The sequence below is a fragment of the Schistocerca serialis genome, chromosome 3, assembly GCF_023864345.2.
Source record: "Schistocerca serialis cubense isolate TAMUIC-IGC-003099 chromosome 3, iqSchSeri2.2, whole genome shotgun sequence".
NCBI lineage: Eukaryota > Metazoa > Arthropoda > Insecta > Orthoptera > Acrididae > Schistocerca > Schistocerca serialis.
Window position 1 is genome coordinate 306854682 of NC_064640.1, and position 23517 is coordinate 306878198.

The 23517-nt window shown below is 39.8% G+C and overlaps 1 protein-coding gene across 4 annotated transcripts in view; it reads right to left on the minus strand.

Annotated features, from left to right (window-relative positions):
- LOC126470100 (transmembrane protein 43 homolog) overlaps positions 1–23517 on the minus strand; it is a 228421-nt gene that overhangs the window by 19735 nt on the left and 185169 nt on the right. For all 4 annotated transcript variants that reach the window (XM_050097669.1, XM_050097671.1, XM_050097672.1 and 1 more), the window contains exons 5-6: positions 19166–19406; positions 14926–15145 (exon numbers count right to left, since the gene is read on the minus strand). In XM_050097669.1, coding sequence (XP_049953626.1) covers positions 14926–15145; positions 19166–19406 — 461 coding nt within the window. The remainder of the gene's footprint in view (positions 1–14925; positions 15146–19165; positions 19407–23517) is intronic.

The window sequence follows — 23517 nt, forward strand, 5'->3', positions numbered from 1 at the left end:
GTTTTCCATCTGAGGCCTTGATATTCGTATAGTTGGTTCTCCGCCTGCTTCATTTATTGCATTTTTACATTTTCCCCTTTCAGCAATTAAACTCAGTATCTCATGTGTTATGCAAGGAGTTCTAGCAGCCCTCGTCTTTTTGCCTACTTGATCCTCTGCTGCTTCATTATTTCATGTCTCAAAGTTACCCATTCTTCTTCTAGTGTATTCCTTTCCCACGTTCTTGTGAATCGTTGTCTATTGCTCCCTCTGAAACTCTCTACAACTTCTGGTTATCCAGGTCCCGTTTCCTTAAATTCCCACCTTTTTGCAGTTTCTTCAGCTGTAATCTAGAGTTTATAACCAATAAATTTTGGTCAGAGTCCCTGGAAATGTCTTACAGTTTAAAACCTGGTTCTAAATCTCTGTCTTAGCATTATATAATCTATCTGAAATCTTCCGGTGCCTCCAGGTCTCTTCCACGTAGACAATCTTCGCACGTATAGAATCTTCTTTCATGATTCTTAAACCAAGTGTTAGCTATGATCAAGTTATGCTCTGTGCAAAATTCTATCAGGCGGCTTCCTCTTTCATTCCTTACACCCAGTCCATATTCACCTAACACTTTTCCTTCTCTTCCTTTTCCTACTATCGAATTCCGGTCCCTCATGGCTAATAAATCTTCGTCTCCCTTAAATATTTGAATAATTCTTTTGACCTCATCATTTCTTCAATCTCTTAATCATCAGCGGAGCTAGTTGGCATATAAACTTGTACTACTGTGGTAGGCGTGGGCTTCGTGTCCATCCTGGCTACAATAATGCGTTTACTATGCTGTCCGTAGCAGCTTATCCGCGTTCCTACTGTTTTATTCATTATTAAACCTACTCCTGCATTACCCATATTTGATTTTGTACTTATAACCCTGTATGCACCTGACCAGAAGTCTTGTTCCTCCTGCCATAGTGTCATACTGCATGAATATCTGCTGTTGGATGCACTTACGTTTCTTTCATTGTACAACAATTCACGTTGATGAGAACTAGTAAATAACACCTAATAGCATAATAACATTATTGGTAAAGTTTCCATCGGCGCATTAGCATGCTCATATTGGCGTATTTAGATTTAATATGGTTTGTACAAATGTTGTAAAAGAAACTACTTGCGAGTGTGGTTAGAGGGCAGAGCACTCATACATATCTGATGCGGAAGGGTGAGAGGAGGCAGAGACCCTTATACATTATCTGATCAAACGCATCAGAACACACTTATATAATAAGAAATTTACCACTAGATATCACGAAAGGCGGAACCGCTAGTATAAAAGGAAGCGGGAAGTGCCATCTTGTCAGTAGTAGTAACAGCAGAGTGGATAGACAGGAGGGCTCTGTGACTTCGAATGTGGCCTAGTCATTAGACGTCACCTGAATAACGAATCCATCGGGGACATTTCAACCCTTCTAAAGCTACCCAGTTTGATGATTGAGGAGGTGAATGTGAATTGGAAATGCGAAGGGACAACTACTGCTAAACTAAGACTAGCAGACCTTATGTCCTGACGGACAGGGACCGTCGAGCACTGTGGAAGGTAGTTGTAAAAAATCGTATGAAATCAGCGGGAGGAATAACTCGTGAGTTCCAAAGTGCTACCAGCACTCCAGCTAGCACCACGACCGTGCGTAAGGAATTAAAAGAGAATGGGCTACAATAGTCGAGCATCCTCTGTAGTCAATGCTAAGTGACGCGTTAGGTGGTGTAAAGAGCGATCTCACTGGGCAGTGGATGTCTGGAAACGAGTGATTTGGAGTGATGAACCACTCTGTACCCTGAGGCAATCCAATGAAAGCATTTGCGTTTGCCGAATTCCAGGAGAACTTTACCTGCCATCATGTGTAGTTCAAATGGTTCAAATGGCTCTGAGCACTATGGGACTTAACTTCTGAGGTCATCAGTCCCCTAGAACTTAGAACTAGTTAAACCTAGCTAACCTAAGGACATCACACACACCCATGCCCAAGGCAGGATTTGAACCTGCGACCGTAGCGGTCGCGCAGCTCCAGACTGTAGCGCTTAGAACCGCTCGGCCATCATGTGTAGTGTCAAAAGTGAAGTACAGAAGAGATGGTGGTATGGGATGGGATGTTTTTGTGGATAGGGTGTGGTTCCCTTATGCCGCTTGAGAAATAACTAAATGTAATGGGATATGAATGAATTTTACAACATTGTGTAATGCGTACGGTAGAGGAACATTTCGGAGGCGATGACTCTATCAGCATGATAATGCATCCTGGCATGAAACAGCATTAGTGAGGCTATGGTTTGTGGACAGTAGCATCTCTGAAAACGACTGGCCTGCTCTGTGTCCCAATCTGAACGCACTGGAACACCTTTTGGATTAGTTAGAACGTCGACTTCGCTCCAGAACCCTGCGTTCAACGTCACTACATTCTCTGGTTTCAGTTCTTGACGAAGAATGAGGTGTCATTTCTTCGCATGCATTCAGACACCTCACTGAAAGCGTCCCCAGTAGTTTTCAAGCCGCCATTAAGATGAAGACTGGACACACTTCATTCTGATGTCCACTAATAGATGACCATAAGTTCTTGATCAGATAGTGTATAAGGGTAGCCTGCAGACAGACAAGAAAGACTAGCGTTGCAAATTTTTAGACGCATAACCTCCTCTGTTTTATGGTCGATAATTTCGCGAGAAGCGTTAGCTAGGGTTAGTGCGAATCTCAATTTTGAAGTGTAAAGACATTTTCAAGAAGTATAACCTCTCTAGACAGTACATTATGGAGTGACGATCGAGAACTGAAAGAATTTGACCTGCATTACACTTCAAGGGCTGGGCTTACAGTTTGCAACAGGACTGGGTTTCATGTACAGACTTTGACGTAATTCAAATGTTCACTCTGAGACTTTAACATTTTTCCATTGTATTTTGGACCCATAATTTGGACTGAGTGAAGCTACTTCAGGTTTAGAAGTGCTTTAATGACTCACTTGGGGCATTACTAGCACTGATCATAGAGGAGAAGCTGATCAGTTTGAAGAGTAACGTCGACTTGTGAGTTAAACACAGATTTTGGGGCATGAACAATGCTCTTTCATGTAATCAGACTTGTAATTATTAATCGATGTTTCCACACTTGAGTTGTCACTGGTCTTATTGAAGGTTAATTAGTTTTGTATCGTCTAAAGAGAGTCAGCCGCGAACCTACGTTTCTACAATTTAATTACAGCTTTGGTAGCTGCAGATGAATAACTTCAGGAGCATACAGCGGCGATGTATAATCAAACCTGAACAATCAACGAACCACAGCTAATCATATTGACCATGCGGTATCTATGGTCTGTTTGGCAAGTTAACAAGCTTTTGATTTTATTACCAACAAACATGTTAAATTGTCCTCATGTCACAGGAAAAGCTGAAAAATTGTTTAAATTATATTCTTTGAACAAGAAATAAACGATGTTGAAATGAAACCATTATAAACGGTCATCTTAGCAATGAGCTATCCGTTGCGGCTGAGATGTATAACGGTAACTAATTTTACCGTAAGAGTGTTTCGTTCACGTCATGGCCTCACTGAAAATCAAAAGCTGCCTTTGGGAAACGGTTGTGGTGCTCATACAACCACTCTAGACTTTGTTTCAACATCCTTTAGGGTACTTTCTGAACGCAGCTCGGGAGTGTTATTGGCCTATACGAGTTGGCTTCATTAGTTGGTTTAATGTGTTTCCCTATCACCACTATTCGTGACGTCTTGCATTCGGGGATTACGAGTGTTTTGTTCCAAATATTATTAAACATACTACAGAGATGGCTCTTCCCTTTCTGAGTTAATGAAGATACCATGCGGTATTGTATATTGTCAGTCCCTGGAGCACTACTTCTCCCAGATAGCAGGCCTCCGTTCAGTTCTCCAACACTAAAGCAATTGTTCAAGAAATTGTCTCCTTCTTTACCTTCCTCATCACTAAGTTGTTCAACTGAGCCTGCTGCCAACTGTTTCAAGCAGTCATTTGCTAATTTGTTCGGAAACGATGTGATACATTGTTGTCCTAAACTCTACGTAAACTCTTACTTTGTTGCCAGATGGCTAGGCTGGGTACGCATTGTGGAGGCTGTTACACAGTTTATGCATGCAGATTTCTCCTTATTTTTGAATGGTCGCTTTTCATTTCTCTGCAGTCTATTGAAATTTCTACAATTTTCTTCCGAAGCGCGCCTTCCGTACAGTTTTATGATGTTACTTCGGTCCAGCAATGTATTATTGGATTCCTCATACCACAACACTGGTAATATTGTAGTTTTTGGAGTAATGGTTTTATTTTGTGGAACAGATACCGTTACAGCTTCTTCAATAGAAATAAAATTGTTGTAGTCTGTCGTTGCTTCTTTGCTTTCTGGAATTGTATTTGTTCCAATCCGCTTTCCGAATATTCCACTTCTACGTTGGCCATATGACACCACGTATCGCTACTGCGTCACATATGAGAACAGTGGGTATTTGTTCCAATCTGCTTTCCGAATATTCCACTTCTAAGTTGGCCATATGACACCACGTATCGCTACTGCGTCACATCTGAGAACAGTGGGTAGATTATCAGATCCAAAGAACTCTGCTACTACTTTCCACGTGAAGTCTAAAGTTAAAATAGTCGACACCAAACTTTAATCTACAGCGCTAAACCGTTGGTGTGGTGCAGGTAGCCTCGTCGGGGAACCGTCATTTATAACGATAAAGTTATCGTCGTTGGCAATCTATGCTATCATTTCGCCGACACTAAGTAGGGTGATGAGCATGAAAGCCACTTGGTACTATCTTCGGTTGCGCTATCGAATTAAGCAGCATATCCAGTTGTTTCGCTACAGTCTCCCTTTGCGATCTGTAAACCGACATTACGATTTTCATTCTGCATCATGTAGGTGAAGCAAGTTGAAGAGATATCTCTTAGCTACCATTTACTTAAATTTTATACGCTATTTCTTTTCTTATGAGAAGCGTACTTTCCCATGTCCATCATCTCTGTAAGATCTAATTACTTTAAACCGAGAAAACAGAAATAGTTCATTTGGCAGCAACAACGTTTGAAATACTGCACATACTGATGTCTGGTTGGAGGCTGTGTTTGTTACTTTTAATGAAACGAGTTCTCCTGTGAGGTATATTCTTAAATACCCCTCCATTGTTGTAAGCCAGATCCACTAGCGATTCTGCGATGAATTCTTTACGTTAGTGTCGTTCGATCCTGCAGGTGGGCTACCCATTATCTGTCTTAATACATTCGTTATAAACTGCCTCTATAAAGTCTTTCTGAACAACTGGGCCCTGCTGAAGCATGTGGGACTGCTATGTATATGCGTTGTTTCCTATCGGAATTTTTTAAATTCTGCTTGGGATCTATAAGCTCTTGTACGCATTATATGGTATCGAATGTACTCTTTCCGCTACTGTCTCCGCCTGAGCCCTATTTGCTTCATTGTTGCTTCTTGAACTCTGAAAAATGTGGTGTCGTTCACTAGTATATCTAGCCGTCATCGGTAAAACACGTAGTCTGTTGAAGCGGTTGACTTGCAGAAAAGCTGTTCCTTACATTTTGTGATTTCGTGTTGTCCACTTGTGTCAGGCGACTAGACGACTAGCTATAATGTAATAATTATAGTGAAAGTAACGATAAGAAAAGGGTATGGGAAAAGGATAGGAAGGAAATAATGGCTTGCAGCTGCAAAAGGCACTGTGGCAATGCAACGGCAAAAGCTGAAAATTTGTGCCACGCTGTGCTCTTCTTCTGTGGAACGGTTGTCTTAACCACCCCGACCATGCGCACACGCTTTCCAGCACCTCTCAATTCCTAACTTCCCTTCCGTCGCACCGCAACGATCCCCGCCCATTAATACCCTACTAGCAGATTTCTGATTCCCGTAGGACTACGTACGATGATTGTGCGTACGCCTGAAACTTTTTCGTCAAACAGCAGTCGTGCCCATAGAACGATAGATATGAGTGGTGTCTGTTCCGTCGGATAAGTCCGACAATAGGTACCACTCATGTCTTTAATAGCTGTGCTATGCTGAGGGCATACAAATATTTGGGAAAGCGCCAAGTTTCCCGTGACTACGTCTACGTACGTCACGAAACTTAATTGTGAGGCTTCTTCCCGGTATGTTATGACTTGCTTATGCACTGCTCAATTTTCTACTGTCGGACGTACTCCGACCACTCTAGAATAAGACGGATTCCCTGCTGCGCAGTGGACGTAGAAGGGGGGTGTTTGTATGTCACACCCGTTAATGCCGTGCAGCCCAGCGTAGTGTGCACAGCGTTTCAGACTACGACATTGTTTACTAGCAGACCGTATTGTAGGCAATTAAAACGGTGCAGAACAGGTCTCACATACGGTCCAACAGAACAGCGGACATCACGTATATAAACAGAGTCGGGCCGTTTCTGCGCTTTGAAGCTTACACGACACACTGGCCACGATGTTTCCCTAATCTGTCCATTTTCGTTGATTTTTCTTAACACACCGTTTGGATGACTAAAAGACAGCCATTGTTCCTTCGTCTGACCATTCAATCATTGTATCTTTTATTATACCCTGTTGTCTGGTATGGAAAGTTACTATTCAATTTTAACACTATTACAGCCAGATGATATAATTTGCGTAACAGTGTTAGAGATATAGCGGTACTTCCCTCTTTTTGCTGGTGGTGTTATTGAATTTCACTACCCGCCAGGGTAGCCGAGAGCGCTAACGCGCTGCTTCCTACATTCGGGTAAGCGCGCCGGCCCCGGATCGAATCCGCCCGGCGGATTAACGACGACGGCCGGCCAGCCTCGATGTGGTTTTTCGGCGGTTTTCCACATCCTCCTAGGTGAATACCGGGCTGGTCTCCACGCCCCGCCTCAGTTACACGACTCGCAGACATTTGAAACACATTCGCACTATTTCACGATTTACACTAGACGCAGGCAGCTGGGGTACACTTCTTCCATCCCAGGGGGTATGGGGTGGCGGCAGGAAGGGCATCTGGCCACCCCTTCAAATTAACCATGCCAATTTCGTACTTAACCCTGGCGCCCTGCGCTCATTGTGGGATAAAGGCAGTAGCAAAAGAAAGAAAGTTATTGATTTTCACTGATGGATGGAACCAACGCTGCGCTCGATGCTTGTTATGAAGCTGGTTCAGGACCATCTGTCGTTTTCGTAATTTTGTGACTACTGCTTGGACCACCTCACGAATCTTTGCACGCTTCTGGGCTACAGCTTCTGATGTAACTGTGTTAACGATTTCCATGTCATGACTAGAGATTTTATCTTACGTGATTTCGACGTTATCTTGTTCCTCCTGTACCACTGCTAGCGCATCTGCCACTATGTCGCTTGTTGGTCTGAAATTATATAACGTCTGGGGTGGATTTAACAAGGGCAGTTCGCTACTAGCAGAAACGCCCTCCCCACAATTGCCACCATACATGGTGACGAACAATGTGTAGTAACACTCTTACTGCTGGCCAGTGTGGCCGTGCGGTTCTAGGCGCTACAATCTGGAACCGCGCGACCGCTATGGTCGCAGGTTCGAATCCTGCCACGGGCATGGATGTTTGTGATGTCCTTAGGTTAGGTTTAACTAGCTCTAAGTTCTAGGGGACTAATAACCTCAGCAGTTGAGTCCCATAGTGCTCAGAGCCATTTTGAACCACTTTTAGTATGTTAATGTCAACATGCATTGTCCCATTTAAAAAAAGTGTGTTTCCACAAAATATGCACTTTCAAACCATTATTACAATCTGTTGATAGGGTAAAAATACGACGCCCTGACTACCAATCCATTGTGTGAAAACCACACAATAGCACTTTCTATTTCCGCAATATTTTGTGGTGCAAGTCTTTGGTGATTTACCCTGTACATTAGGTTAATGCATAAGTTCTTAGCGTTTTGGATGTTGGTATTCCGACTGCTAAGTGTTTGTTTATAGATTGTCGTTCTTTGTTTGTAGTCAACTGCTGCTATTTCAGTTTACATAATGACATTTTGTCAGTTGGAGATAGTGAGTGACGCTGTGGACGATACATAACTGAGTGCCAAGTGAAGAAATCGGAACATTTCCGTCACAGTCTTCTGTTTGAGTTTAATAGGTGGGTGACAGCAGCGGAGGCAGCCAGAAATATTTGCGTCGTGTATGAGGATAATGCCACTGGACAGAGCACAGCAAGAAAATGATTTTCTCGTTTTAAGGAAGATCGTTTTGACAGTAGTGACTCTCCAAGTCCAGGAGACCTTCGGGAATTGATGAAGTTAATCCACTATGATCCATGTCACTGTACTCGATAACTTGAAAATGTGATGAACTGCGTGTGGGTGCAACATGCTCCAAGCAAATGGTTCAAATGGCTCTAAGCACTATGGGACTTAACATCTGTCATCAGTCCCCTAGACTTAGAACTACTTAAACCTAACTAACCTAAGGACAACACACGCATCCATGCCCGAGGCAGGATTCGAACCTGCGACTGTAGCAGCAGCGCGGTTTCGGACTGAAGCGCCTAGAACCGTTCGGCCACATCGGCCGGCATGCTCCAAGCCAAAATCACAAAAAACAGTGGTTGGCCACATGTCCATCTCTGCTTGCTGTAACGTTACTGATGACGAGAAATGCTGTCTTTATGCTAACATTAGAAAAAGAAAGGAATGGTTGAGCAAAAATAAAGCTGCAATTCCCTGTACAAAGTCATGCGCGCATCCGCAAAAGATAATTTATGCATCCGGTGGAACAGTAACGGTGCGGTGTACTACGAATTTCTTCCCCGAGGTTTCACCATCACTGCTGACATTTAAAGTCAACAACTGAAACGTCTCGCAGACGCAGTCCAAGAACAATGACCAGGAAGACTGCGGGAAGTGGTGCTACTCCACGACAATGCCCGCACGCATTCTGCTATATTGACAGAAAAACGCTATATAGGAGTTGGTTTGGGAAGTCATTCCGCACCCTCCTTATTCACCTGATATTGAGCCCACAAACTTTCACCGTTTCCGCTTTCTATCGAACAGCTTTCGAGGACAATCCTTTCCGGATGAAAATGAGCTCCGTACGTGGCTCGACGAGTTCTTCGTCTCAAAACCACGTGGTTTCTACAGTCGTTAAACAAAAAGTTACCCTGGCGTTGGCATACTGTTATAAATAATGAAAGAGAATACATTATTGATATTAAAGTCTCTGTTACATGTATCTGTTGTGTGTATTAGACTTATGGAAAAACGCTACGAATTTATGCACCAACCCAATATAAAATACGCAGTGGTATTTACTATTACCCGACGGGTGTCCATTATCCAGGAACACATATTTTCAGAAACTATTCAGCCTCCATAAGAAGTTTAGCTAGTAGTATATTGCAGTTTATGTGGAGACAGAGTAATTTTTTTGTAGCGTATTCCCTCTGTTCCAACAACAAATTTCTTCGCAGAACCAATTAATGTACACGATACCCCATTCATCTTGACCATCCCAAATAACTTTATGTCCAGAAGCAAATAAAAACTGTATCAAGAATATGTTGTTCAGCTACCAAGCACATTTTTTTTAAATAGCACCCAATATTTTTTATTCGTTAAGTCACATCTTCTCCTCAAGATCTGTTCATAAGCATAACACAGTGTACCATTCACGTAATAATGATGTTATTGAAAAGGTAACACAAAACTGACTTCGACTCTCCTGTACTGAAACATAGTGTAGGCACCCGGGTAGTGTAGCTCGTCTACTTGCTGGAGCTGACAGTGAACAAACGGAAACACAAGGAAAGTACGCACCTGTCTCTCAGTCACAGGTCTTTAGTTGAATGGTTGTGTGGGTGCCGTGAATTCTAAGATGACTGCGTTGCCTTGGGTTGAGACTTTCCGTTTCCTCAAGCGTTGTAAAAAGACGAGGAAGAGTTCTCTGCAGAGTTCCTCTGCCTGAGTAGCATTACACCTAACTTTGTAGGTTAACGAGCATTTCACTTTCATTTAAATATATGGCCGAAAGAGTCAGCCTACAGGAATTGTGAAACGAACCCTGTCGTCCTGGACCGCGTGGCCAAAGGGCGCAGATTCACCACGAGATGGGGAAACTCACAGACGTGTATCGTCTATTGAGGCCTAAGCGCTGTAGAGTGCGAGTGAGACAGACGAGAACTTACGTCATAGGGAAACACCCAGTAGAGGCCAAGGAGACGTAGCAGTGTTACATATGGCGGACCTAAGATCGGCCATAAAGGGAAACATTTATGCAAACTATTTAATTCTGTAGTAATGCAGGGAATGAAGCCACAGCAATTTTAATGTGCCATCCTCCATATATTTTCATGGTGATCCCAATAAAACTTGAATATTGATCATATCTATAATAGTTCAGGATTTACTGTTAAAGTGAAATTAACAAGTTTTATAACAAAAACCTGAATGCCAAAATCTGATCGCTTTGGTCGATCTTAACGATCGACATTTCATATAGAAGCGCATCATTAAAATGTCAAACGTTGTAACTTTATTTGTTTAAAAAATATTGTAAATTTAAATTATCAGTATTTACAGTTAAGCATCAGACCATCATTTCCTCCACACAAAACACATTGCACGATGACAGCATGACACCTTATTCAATCATTAGGTAATAGAATATTGGTTGCAAAGTTTAGTGCTTAATAGTTACTTTTGTTCTTCCTTGGTGCATGGCTACTGGGCGTGACATTCAAAGCTAAGAAAGAAATTGTATTGGTTTTATGTAAAAGAATTTAACGTTTATTATGTAATGGATATTGCTGTTACTTCATTTAGAACCTGAAAGCTTTGATTATTTAAATATGTTAAAATGTAAAGTAATGTAGAATCATCTGTAGCCAATCAGATGGACGGCTTCAGGAAAGGGAACTGCGCTAGTCAGTTCAGGAAGATGTTCGGCGCGCTGTCGGAGACGGGCAGTGGGCAGTTCTGATCTAGACACCAAAGGGTACAGGTCGGATTGAGACGCGAAAGCTGACGGTCGGTCCTTAGATAGCTAGGAAGTGAAACGACTTAGAAAAATTCGCGTTGTGTAGTATCGCGGGACATAGTCTCTGAGCGGTGAGCAGCCGCGCGCCTGATGTGAACTCGTAACTTCTCGTATAAGTAACGAGGTGGAGTACTGGACTTGTGTTTCGCGATGAGACTGTGAATGATCTAATTGTGTCAGATGGATATGCGCTTGAGTGTAACAGTAACTCTAAATACGACCACTTTCGCTGTTAGTTTGCTTTCTGAATAAACATTATTCTAACCAGATTGCAACTGTGTGGCCTACATCATTTATGGGTCGTTAATTTAGCTCCCGATATTATTATTACTGTTATTATATATTATATTAACTTTGTATTTCGCAAACTTGCCATCAGCAAGACAATTTAACCAAAGGGTCACAAGTGTTTAATTTAGGGCGTGTAATGCGACACGTGCGATTCAACCCCTAGACGTGTTTGAGCCAAGACATTTCGACGAAGAGGATCCGCATGTGAGTCCAAACTTCTTAGGGATGTTAGCTCGCAACTTCAACCGCAATAAAAGTAATGATTATGCGTTTATTAGATTAGACTGTCGGGCCACTCCAACATTAGATGCCCGAACGGGAGAAGTCGAATGCTCTTCGCGTCCAAAGCGGCTGCCGGTCTTTGGCGGAACTGCCTACGCCGAGAAGTTCGAGCGTCCATAAACGCCAAATTCCACCTCTAGTGAAAATAAGCTCGTCATAGGATTAAATTTTAATCAACAGATGCCACAGCCATGGGAATACTGGAGTATCAGGTACACTACCGTTAGGTCAAGGTGTTCATGGAGAAAAATTTTCCATTTCCGTCACTGTATTAGCACATATCATACAGCGTCAGCTGTAAATACGTGAGCACATTAATTGAAGCACGTGTCTCGAGCCTCTAGACCACCACATGGTGACCTACATAAACTGTCACGTCGTCTCCGTTCCGTTACCAAGTTTTAATTTGCACTTTTAATAAAATAAAATGGTAAGCATTTCAACTATTTTTGGTGGACAAATCACTGTACAACCAATCTGTCATAGATGTTCTAAACTTCTGAACTAAAGACCTGTACATCGTAATATTCTACTACTTATTATAGAGCAACAATATAACATCGCAGGTCTCTAGAATGCATACTTCATGTAATAATTTACATTAGAACCTACATAACGCTAGGTGCAGCGAATTTTTCATTCCTTAGTTTACAGCCCTTATTGTACATCTCCGTCGAAATGATAGGTCTGTATATGTTGGCGGATGTTATGATAGTCGGTACTATATTTACCGCTGCAGCTGTTGTTGTTGTGGTATTCACTCAAAGACTGGTTTGATGCAACTCTCCATGCTACTATATCCTGTGCAAGCCTCTTCATCTCCGAATAACAACTGCAACTTACATCCTTCTTCCTCTGTTTACTCTGTGCATCTCTTGGTCTCCCTCTACGATTTGTAACCCCACACTTCCCTCCAGTACTAAATTGGTAATCACTTGATGTCTCAGAATGTGTCCTATCAACCTCTCTCTTTTACTAATCAGGTTGTAATACAAATTTCTTTTCTACCCTAATTCTATTCTGTACCTCCTCATTAGTTACGTGATCTACCCATCTAATCTTCAGCATTCTTATGTAGCACCATATCTCAAAACCTTCTAGTTTCTTCTTGTCTGAACTGATTACTGTCCATGGTTCACTCCCATACATGACTACGTTCCATACAAACTTTTTCTGAAAAGAGTTCCTGACACTTAAATCTATATTTGATGTTAACAAATTTCTCTTCTTCAGAAACGCTTTTCTTGCCATTGCCATTATCTCCTATCTACTTCAACCATCATTAGTTATTTGGCTGTCAAAATTGCAAAACCCACCTACTACTTTCAGAGTCTCATTTCCTAGTCTAACTCCCTCAACATCACCTGATTTAATTCGACTAAATTCCATTATCCTTGTTTTGCTTTTGTTGGTGTTCATCTTGTATCCTCCTTCCAAGACACTGTCCATTCTGTTCAACTGCTCTTCCAAGTCCTTTCCTGTCCCTGACAGAACTACACTGTCATTGGCAAACCTCAAAGTTTTTGTTTCTTCTCCCTGAACTTTAATTCCTACTCCAAATTTTTCTTTGGTTTCCTTTACTGCTTGATCAATGTACAAATTGAATAACATCAGGGATATGTTACAACCCTGTCCCACTCTGTTGTTGATCAATGCTTCCCTTTTATGTCCATCGAACCTTAAAACTGCCGTCTGGTTTCAGTACAAGTTGTAAACAGCCTTTCGCTCCCTACATTTTATCCCTGATACCTTCAAAATTTCAAAGAGAGTATTCCAGTGATCATTATAAAATGCTTTCTTTAAGTCTACAAACGCTATGAACGCAGTTTTGCCTTTCTTTAACCTATCTATGGCCTCGTGTGTTCCTACATTTCTACGGAATCCTAACTGATTTTTTCCAAGGTCAGTTTCTATCAGTTTTTCCATCCTTCCGTAAAAAATTGTGCTAGTATTTTGCAGCCATGACTTATTAAACTGATAGTTCGTTAATTTTCACACCTGTCAGCAACTCCTTTCTCTGTAATTTCGAATTATTATATTATTCTCGAAGTCTGAGGGTATTTCGCCTGTCTGATACATCTTGCACACCACATGGAAGAGTTTTGTCATGGCTGGCTCTCCCAGGGCTATCAATAGTTGGGACGGAATATAATCTACTCCTGGGGTTTTGTTTCGATTTACGTCTTTCAGTGCTCTGTCAAATTTTTCTCGTCCTATCATAGCTTCTGTCTCATCTTCATCTACCTCCTCTTCTGTTTCTATAACATTGCCTGCAAGTTCATCTCCATTGTATAGACCCTCTCTATGCTCCTTCCACCTTTCACCTTTCCGTTCTTTGCTTAGGACTGGTTTTCCATCTGAGCTCTTGATGTTCATACAGCTGCTTATCTTTTCCCCAAAGGCCTCTTTAATTTCCCTGCAGGCGGTATCTATCCTTCCCCGAACGATACGTGCTTGCAAATCCTTACATTTTCCTTATAGCCATTCCTGTGTAGCCATTTTTCACTTCCTGTCAATCTTGTGTTTTAGGCGTTTGGATTCCATTTCACCTGCTTCATTTACTGCATTTTTATATTCTCTCCTTTTATCAATTAAAGTCAGTATGTCCTATGTTTTCCAAGGGTTTCTACTTAGTCTTGTCTTTTTACCTATTTGATCCTGCGCTGCCTTTACTGTTTCATCTCTCTCGTCTTCTACTGTATTCCTTTCCCCTGACGTTGTCAATCGTCCCATAATGCTCCCTCTGAAACTCTCTACAACCACTGGTTCCGTCAGTTTATCCAGATCCTGTCTACTTAATTTCCTACCTTTTTACAGTTTCTTCAGTTTTAACTTACAAATAATAACCAATAAATTGTGGTCAGGGTCCACATCTGCTCCTGGAAACGTCTTACAATTTAAAATCTGGTTCCTAAGTCTCTGTCTTACTATTATATAATCAATCTGAAATCTTCCAGTGTCTCCAGGTCTCTTCAAAGTGCACAGCTTGCTTTCATCATTTTTAAACAAGGTGATAGTGAGAGTGAAATTGTGCTCTGTGCAAAATTCTGCCAGGTGGCTCCCTGTTTCATTCCTTTCCCCGAGTCCATACTCAGGTGCAGTATTGCCTTCCCTTCCTTTTCCTACTATCGAATTCCAGTTACTTATCACTATTAAATTTTCGTCTCCCTTAACTATTTGAATAATTTCTTTTATCTCATCATTATATTATAAAATCTCATATGTCTCTACAGCAACAAAGTATTTTAATATATTACATTAACATTAAGGGAACCAAACAGTTGGAAAAAAGAATTCAAGAATAGAATAGCCATGATACATACAGACAAATCGCAGTAATCCATTCAGATATGATGAACCCTGGAAAAGCAGAAGCCATCCAGCAATACGGCACAACCATATAAGCCATATGTTTGGAGAATGTTCCCTCTGAAGTGTTTCCTCCACAGTGAGTATACCATGGTGGAGAATCAAAATTTCATTGCCATTTGGAGCTTTGTATGGCTCAATCCTGTTACCATTCTGCTTTCCAATAATGCTCACCTGAAAAGAAACTCAAACTAGGGAAGTGATACAAGAATAATTTGACCAAACAACGGCACTGAATTAACCTACAATCCTATCCAATTACGAATACCTCAATGAAAAACATTTAATGTCCTTCTGTTGAAAATTATGTATTTACTGTTGCTATATGCAACCAGTCTCTTAATATTGTTTTCTCTAATCGACTGTTTTCGAAATAATTAATAGCTAGATATAAATCCAAGCCCATTCTACTGTTCATTTTCAAAGGTTGTTGTCTGACTTGTCAGCAATGCGCCAACGTTCCCGTAAGTTTTCCTCTTGTATTACAACATATTCTGAGACGTCAGTGCATTTATGATCGGCGTTGTGTGTTTTGATCCATCATCCATCACTTGTAACGAGGTGAGACTCTCGGTAGGCTGATTATTTAGTGCATCAGCGACATGAGTCACAAACATGATTGTCGTAGCTGGAGATAGTGTATTAAGCGTCGTGAGAAAATGAACTTAAAACTTAGTCTACTACGCACTACAGTCGCGAAAAAAGTTTGCTAATAGTAAAATGAGCAATCCATGATTTTTTTTCTGCAACAGACCGATTTCTTTCAAATCTATATGTATTTGCACTGTATTTTACTTTCACTGGAATGACCTGAAATAAGAAACTGTTGTTTCAGGTTAAGTAAGAGAAATGCCCATGCAGAAATTTTCCAATATCTACTTTAAACTAGTATTTTAAGCTAAACTTTGTGATTATCTTATAGCAATATGTCTGCAGTTTTGTGAAAATACTGATGTCAATCTCCTAAGTTCTTAAACTTAGCCAAAACAGACTTTCTTGACACTGTCGTCTGGCCATATAATATGAATTTATTTATCAAAGATGATTTTGAGCACAGTATCACGTGGCCAGTTCTGTCACCATGAATATTTATAATCATTTGTTAAGCCTGTCCCCGATCAAAATCTCTGTGTTGTGGGTGAAAGCTCCTGGCAACACAAAACAACAAACCAAGAAAATAATCTAAATCCTTCTGAGTACAGAAAATTGTGAACTGATACAATAAATTTCTGTAGTGCAGAAAAATCAGTCAACTACAGCTGCACTTTTATTAGTTTTTTTCTTTTACAAAATCGTTCATAGTAGTTTCTTGTTCCCCAAATTTTCGTTCACCCCAACTTTAACTGACACCTTGTTTAATGCACCATAAAATTCTTCTTTACATTCATAATGCTGAGATTTTTGTACAGTTCATATGCATATACTGAAGTCATTACAAGCCTGCTGTCCAGAACTTCAAACAGGACGCTGTTGACCCCTAAACTGAAAAATTAAATGTTGTTATTGGTAAAATACAATTAATGTAGAGTTATGTACAATATTTATTTAGCTAGAAGTATTAAAAATTGAATTTGATAATGACTGAATTTATTTACTCCTCACTCTTTACAAAAACACACTGATTAAGATTATTTCAAAAAATTAACCACATAAATTAATAACAAATGTAAATAGATATCTAAGACACTGTTAGAAAAACTATGGGACAAATCTAGATTAATACACAAATTTGTAACATATCCCATAGGTAAAATTTGCTACCAACACCTAACTATTATTTTCCAAACATAACATAAACTCTCCTGCATACGCTGCCGGAACTTAACTCATGGAAGAAAGGATATCATGGAGAACTGGTTTAGGCATAGCGTAGGGGTTGTTTTCTGAGTGACTCTTTCAATCTACAGAGGAGTGTGACTTGTTTTTGGACTTCCTCGAAGATCAAAACTGTTTGCTACACTGGGACTCAAACTCTGAGCATTGCCTTGTGTTATCCATGCATGACCTGCCCCTGGGGCTCAGTTCTTCCAGTACCTATCTTTTACTTTCTTTTTACTGAATCCGTCTTGAATATCATACTGGACTAACATCCTTGGAAAAAAGTTCATTTTCAAGAAATGGCTTACACACAGCCAAGAGGTTGAAGTTCGGAAACTAGTTGAAAGGTACTGGTAGAACGAAGCTGTGACGCCGAATCACAATTATTTAGTGGGTAGCACGGTTGGTAAGAACATTGCAAGCAAATCTAAGGCAAGATTTTTCGTCTGAATCTCGGTCTGGCTCACAGTTTTAATTTGTCAAAAATGTTTCAAAATTACGTAACTCCCCACAGAGAAAGATTCATTGTTTCATCAGATCTAGAAAATATTGAATTTTTATTCTTTCATTTCTAGACATAATTTTGTATAAAGCTAATAACTTTTTATATGAAACCTTATATTAGAACGTACTGATTAGATATGGAAAGTGTCCTGAACCACTTTCTTACTTATTGCATGTTCATAACATATTTTATAATTTTAAAAATATAAAATGAATAACTACACATCATTTTCTCTGCAAGATTTAAAATTTCTCGCCATTTTAATATCAACATTCATAACAAAAGTCTATTAATTTTACTCTTAGCAACATTAAACATAAAACTGAGAATGAAACACACATGTTACTACAACAAGTTGAGGAATTGTAAAAGAATGCTGGCATTGCACTAAAGTTAAAAATTAAAATGGAACATACATATACTACAAAATAAATAAAATTTTCTCCCAGATAAAATTCTGAAGTGCAAACTGTTTCTATCGAATAGAGCCATGACAAATAAAACATTTCAAATAATGATGAAACCTGTAAAGTGTTCTTGTAGAATGATGTGCTAATATCAATGCTGTGTTAGCAATAGCAGCTGAGAGCTCTCCCAAACACAGAATACTCTCCCACTTCCTTTACACAAATAAACAGTATACTGAAAACTATTGTATACATAGGACAGAAATGTAGAGTAAGTTCACTGCATCCAGTCAATTCGATGGTAGTGCTAGGAACGATGTGTGGAGTGTTTCTAATACAAAGATGGGAATTTCCAGAAAATGTTCAGTGATAATTTATGAAGAAAGTGTCAAAATGCGTTATTCTTGTCATGTAAGAAATGAAAACGAATAAAAAGTTAATATCAGAATAACAAACAAATAACCTACAAACATCAATGCATGATTTAGGAATGAGTAAACCACATGAAAGATGTATTCATTGTATTTGGTTATAAACTTTAATTTCAATTTACGCAGAAGCTGGCTGACAATGTTACAGTGTTACACTAACCTATTGAACATTTATAAATAATAATGTGAGCACACACATCAGTGAGCAGTTACTGCTTTCCTGTGCATGAATGGTGAATCACTATTTTTGAGGATGTATGTTTGATCAATGTGAATCGAAATAGAAGATAAAAAAGGCAAAGAGTACAAACTGTCTCTCTACAACAGTAACATACCGTAACCCCCAGGAATGAAATACTGCATGATTGGAAGTCCTGTCCTAAATTTTAATGAACGCTTTACAAATTTAACTATGGCAAATAATGTGTGCATTAAATAGCCTCACATTTCTTCAGTGTGTGACTAATATTGTAAACCTTTGCCATGCCCTTAGACTAGAGTGAATGGACATCAAACAATGAAAGAGTGAGGAGTGCAGCATGCAGACATGCAGTCAAGATGCTGAGGACACACCTCTATACAAAAAAAATTAATATCTAAATTACTTGAATATACAACATGGTGCACAATGATCAGTGTAACATTAAATGCAAAATATTATTAGTTACACAGAAAACAGTAGTGATACAAAGAATCTACAATGAATATAAAATAATTTTATAATTTTTGAGTCTTTCTTAGACAGAGAAGTCAGAATATATTAAGAAAATTATAAATGAAGAGGGAGTTATTACCACAGACATTACACATGAATTACAAGATCTCTGCTTTTGTATAAACTTCAAACCACTGAAAATATCATCGCACAGTCACTATAAAAAGTATGTCACCGTACTTCAACACAGTAGAACAAGTCAAACAGTTTGGCAAGCAACACAAAGGAGTAACTACTGACTACCAACACGAACTGAGGACAGAAATTCAAAATTCTGCTACTGAAGTTCTTAAATCAGACAATAAATCTTCAACATACCACATCACCAGCTTTCCCTGCATATGAAAATTGAACCCTCACGTCACCTACTTCTGGGCTCCAGACATCTTGAGTGTGATAATACAGACCCAAGTGCATTCTTATGTCTCTACGTTCTGGTCTTTCATCACTTGTTATTAATACAAAATCATTGAATTTGTCTTTCAGTTCTGCACTTAAGTAGAATGGTCCAACGCTCACTTGTTCGCTAACATACACAGTACTTTTAAAAGGAAAAACCCTGAAACACAGAAGAGAACAGAATTTCCTATCCCAGCAGTTCTGAGCAAAAAAATTTGAAACTGTTGACAGGGATTACAATATGTGTGTAATTGTTCAGCCTATACAAAATTCTTAAGGAAACAATTTCAAATACATATAGTACATGGAAATAACGTGTGTGTCATTTGTGTTTATTAATGTATGCTTCTCCCGATGAACGAGATAATTAGTTTTGATATGGGAAGAAAAAAAACAAGAAAGAAGATTAGGGTTTGATGTCCCATTGACGACGAGTTCATTAGATACAGTGCACTAGTTCGGACCCAACAGTCATAAGGAGGAAGTTTGTCATGTTCTTTTCAAAGGAAACATCTTGGCATTGGTTTAATCGATGTAGGAAAATTGCAGAAATTCTAAATCATGATGTCTGTATGGGGAATTGAACTCTGTCATATGTGAGTCTGCTGCCTTAGCTTCTGCGCCATCCTGATCAGTTTCTTTACTTTTTTGCCAAGTAATATACATAATCCTGAAAATAAATAAAAAATAACGAAGTCATCAAGTAGTTTGTACAAAATAGCAACTTTCAGTTCCAGAATTTAGCCGCTGTTTTCAGAAGTGAGTTACAAACAAAAAAAGTCAGTGAGACTGTAATATAATATACTGTTGATAATAATGTCATTAGAGATGGAGCACAAGCTCAGAGAGAATACAGATGAGAATGGAAATTGGCACACAGTTCTTTCCAAATTAAACGTCCTGACCATCATGGCTTTCCTCTTCTCCAATAATATTTTACTCATTGTGCCAGCTTGCTCAGTTCATTGATTTGGTATCCCAACCAGATAGTGATATGGGCGAGCTTTTACCGTAGAGCTTTAAAACTTGTGATCGTACTAACACAAAATTGGCGAACAGGCTGATTTACTGGCAAATGCATGTGTGCATCTGCGTCAGTAGGGAACTGAAACATTCAAGAATGGATTCAAACTCGCGGACTAACTGCAGCAGCAGCTGCTGTATATATTGTTTTTTTTTTTTTTTGTTATCATGTTCAAGAGTTTCTTGTTATTAATGATAAATGCGAAAGCTGTTTATGAATAAGAGAAACATGTTTTCTGTAAGTCCGACTAAGTAGTGAAACGATGTTTGATACATTCTTTTGTTTCGCCCGTTTTTTTCTTTTTGTTTTACCTTTCCTTAAGGAAATTTGGTTTACTAGAGGTATATGATAAATACGTATTGTTTTCTTTATTTTTATTATATCTCTGTTCCACGTTACAGATCAACGATTTTCGAATAAAACCTAAATTAAACAGTGACACTTTCAGTTTTGCTATAAATACTGTTTATTTTTAAGTAAGAGACTGGAAGATATCTAAGTAGGCTACGTGGCCGTTTATACATCCCCACTCAGTTTCTAGACGGTTCACCGCTTCCGGTTTCTAGGGACCTAGTAAGACGCTGATAGCATACGTAAAGAAAGCACTCGCTGTGAGGTAAGGCGCGATAGTTATCCAACACACGTGACATACTGGTAACACAGGTAACACCTTAACTGACCAAAGGTACAAGGAAAACTACAGTCGTCTACGCTTGCTTATGATAATCTATGGTAGCCTACGGTAGCTTTACTTCTCTGCTTCCGTAGTTTCCACTGCAGCGCAAGAAATGTTGTTTTAGTGATATGGAGCGGCTATAGTACGAGAACGACGCCCCGTTCCCAGAAGCATAGAACTAAAGATCGCAGTTCATAGTTTTCTTCCCCTTCTAGCACAACATTCAAACGCAAGAATATTTTAGACCAATAACAAGCAACACTAATAAATGTAAAAAAAAGGCAGCCCAGCAATAAACGACACTATTATTCTCCGAGAGAGTTAAAATTACACGTAGATTGTTTCTAGGCTCGTCCATAAGACAGCTGCCTGTATCATAAAACAGTTTGCGCAAATCCTTTTCTATAGCCCCAATGTGCTTATGCAGATTTCTCAGAACGGGCTCGGCTTCGCCAAGCCGGCTGTCTGGACTAAACACCGTAGTAGTACTGGTCACAGATTGGTTTTTCTGGAGATGGAGTTTTCGCGCCATTCAGTCCGAGTAGATCTGGTTGAAGTTCAAATACCGCCGTTCTGGCCAGAGACGGCCCTCTCGAGACCGACCGTCGCCGTGTCATCCTCATGTAGTGGTGTCATCGAGCTGCGGTATGGAAAGGCATCGGGTTAGTACGCATCTCTCCCGGCTGTTGTGGTGTTGGCAGATCCGGTTGAAGAGGTAGCGGCGAATTACAAATAGCCGGCCTCCGTGTTCTGCGGGTGCCATCGATAACTCTAATACCACATATACCTTTTTTGATACGTTAGAGATATTCAGGAACTATTTCCACTTTGATAGATATTACCCATGACCTCTTAAAATAGCGAACAGCATTTTATCGTGACCTTAACATGCGCTGAGATGCAAATATCAATTTTTTTAATGAAACTATGCAGAGTTTTAGATTCAGAATGATAGTCATAGATGAGTCCTGCTGCTTATTATGCATTCTCCAAAGTCAGTACATTTTTAGCCATTTCTTCATTATTAAAAATCATGGTAGACCTAAAAATTAATGCTAAATTAATGAGTCACGATACTAAATATTTTATAAGCAGTACATTGACATATGTCTCAATACGGCCGATCGACGGAGACTTTAATACCACAGTACTTCATTTTAATCTTCAAAAGGGCAGTACACAATTAATCGAACATCTCTTATCGCAGTGAATCAATCCATAATAACATTAGGAAAATAAAATTTCAATTACATTTTACTACATAACTTCTCCACAGCCCTACGACTTCGTTATATTACTGAATTACATATTTATACACGAGCATGGTTCGTTATGAATAGGACAATGAGACAGAGAAAGAGCTACTGCAACAATTCAGTGATAGGGTTGTTCTCATCAGATTCGACAGGAAGCCAGAGGTATCCAGGAGTGGATATACTGTCTGTTCAGTATGTGCGTGGGCAGTGTTACACACAGATGGTAAAATATATCATCTTAGTTCTTTCACATGTCGACGTTGCAAACAGAAGATGAAGAGATAGAGAAAGTATATGATGATACTGAACGGGCAATTCAGCATGTAGAGAGATGCAAATCTAACCATCATGGGGAGATTGGAACGCGGTTGCAGGAGAAGGACTAGAATAGAGAACTGCGGAGTATATGCAGCAGGCCGTAGAAGTGAGACAGGAGAAAGACTTCAGATGGTAACAGCGAATACTCCGTTCAAGAATCAAAAGAGGAAGAGGTATACTTGGGAAAGACCCAGAGACACTAGAAGATTCAAGCTGGTTTATATCATGGTCAGACACATATTCCGAAATCAGATATTGGATTTTAAGAGGTATCCAGGAGTAGATATACTGTCTGTTAAGTAAGTGCGTGGGCGGTATTACACACAGATGGTAAAAGATATCATCTTAGTTCTTTCACAAGCCAACGGAGCGAATCTTTGTACTTCATGCAATGTCCACAAAGCATATTTGGCGGTGTTTCTCAAAACTGCGTTTCGGAAATTTGCACGCGTTTAGCGACAATTTAAATGTACAGAAGATGTTCAGAATTTATCACAGATATTTGTTGCCGACTGTCAAACTTTGGTTCATGAACTAAAATGAAGATTTAATACTGCAGGAGGACAATTATCCGAAGCACCGCAGCAGGATTTGCAGCGACTGGAAAAAGCAGAAATGTGTGCAGGTACTAGAGTGGCCCTTACAGTCGTCTGACGCAAATCCAATTGAAAATGTAAGGTCTTATTGCGCAAAGAAGTTTCAAGGAAAAAAGATCTTCACTTTGAAACAGGTGCATTTGGAGGTCTCTTCCACGGGAAACGCCGAAAGCTTGGTTCCAAGCATGCCTCGGAGATGCCAACCAATTATCTACTCTACGAGTGTCTGGATATATTATTAATTGTAACTGCACTTTTCTCTTGTTCATATATAAGGTATGTAATCAGTAGATTGACTGCAGCGAGTAATGAGTATAGTGGACAGAGGCACTACAAAAGTAGTGTGTGGACAGTAAGTGAAAGTGTGGGTCTCACCGGGAGCGTGCCAGAGATAAGTCCCT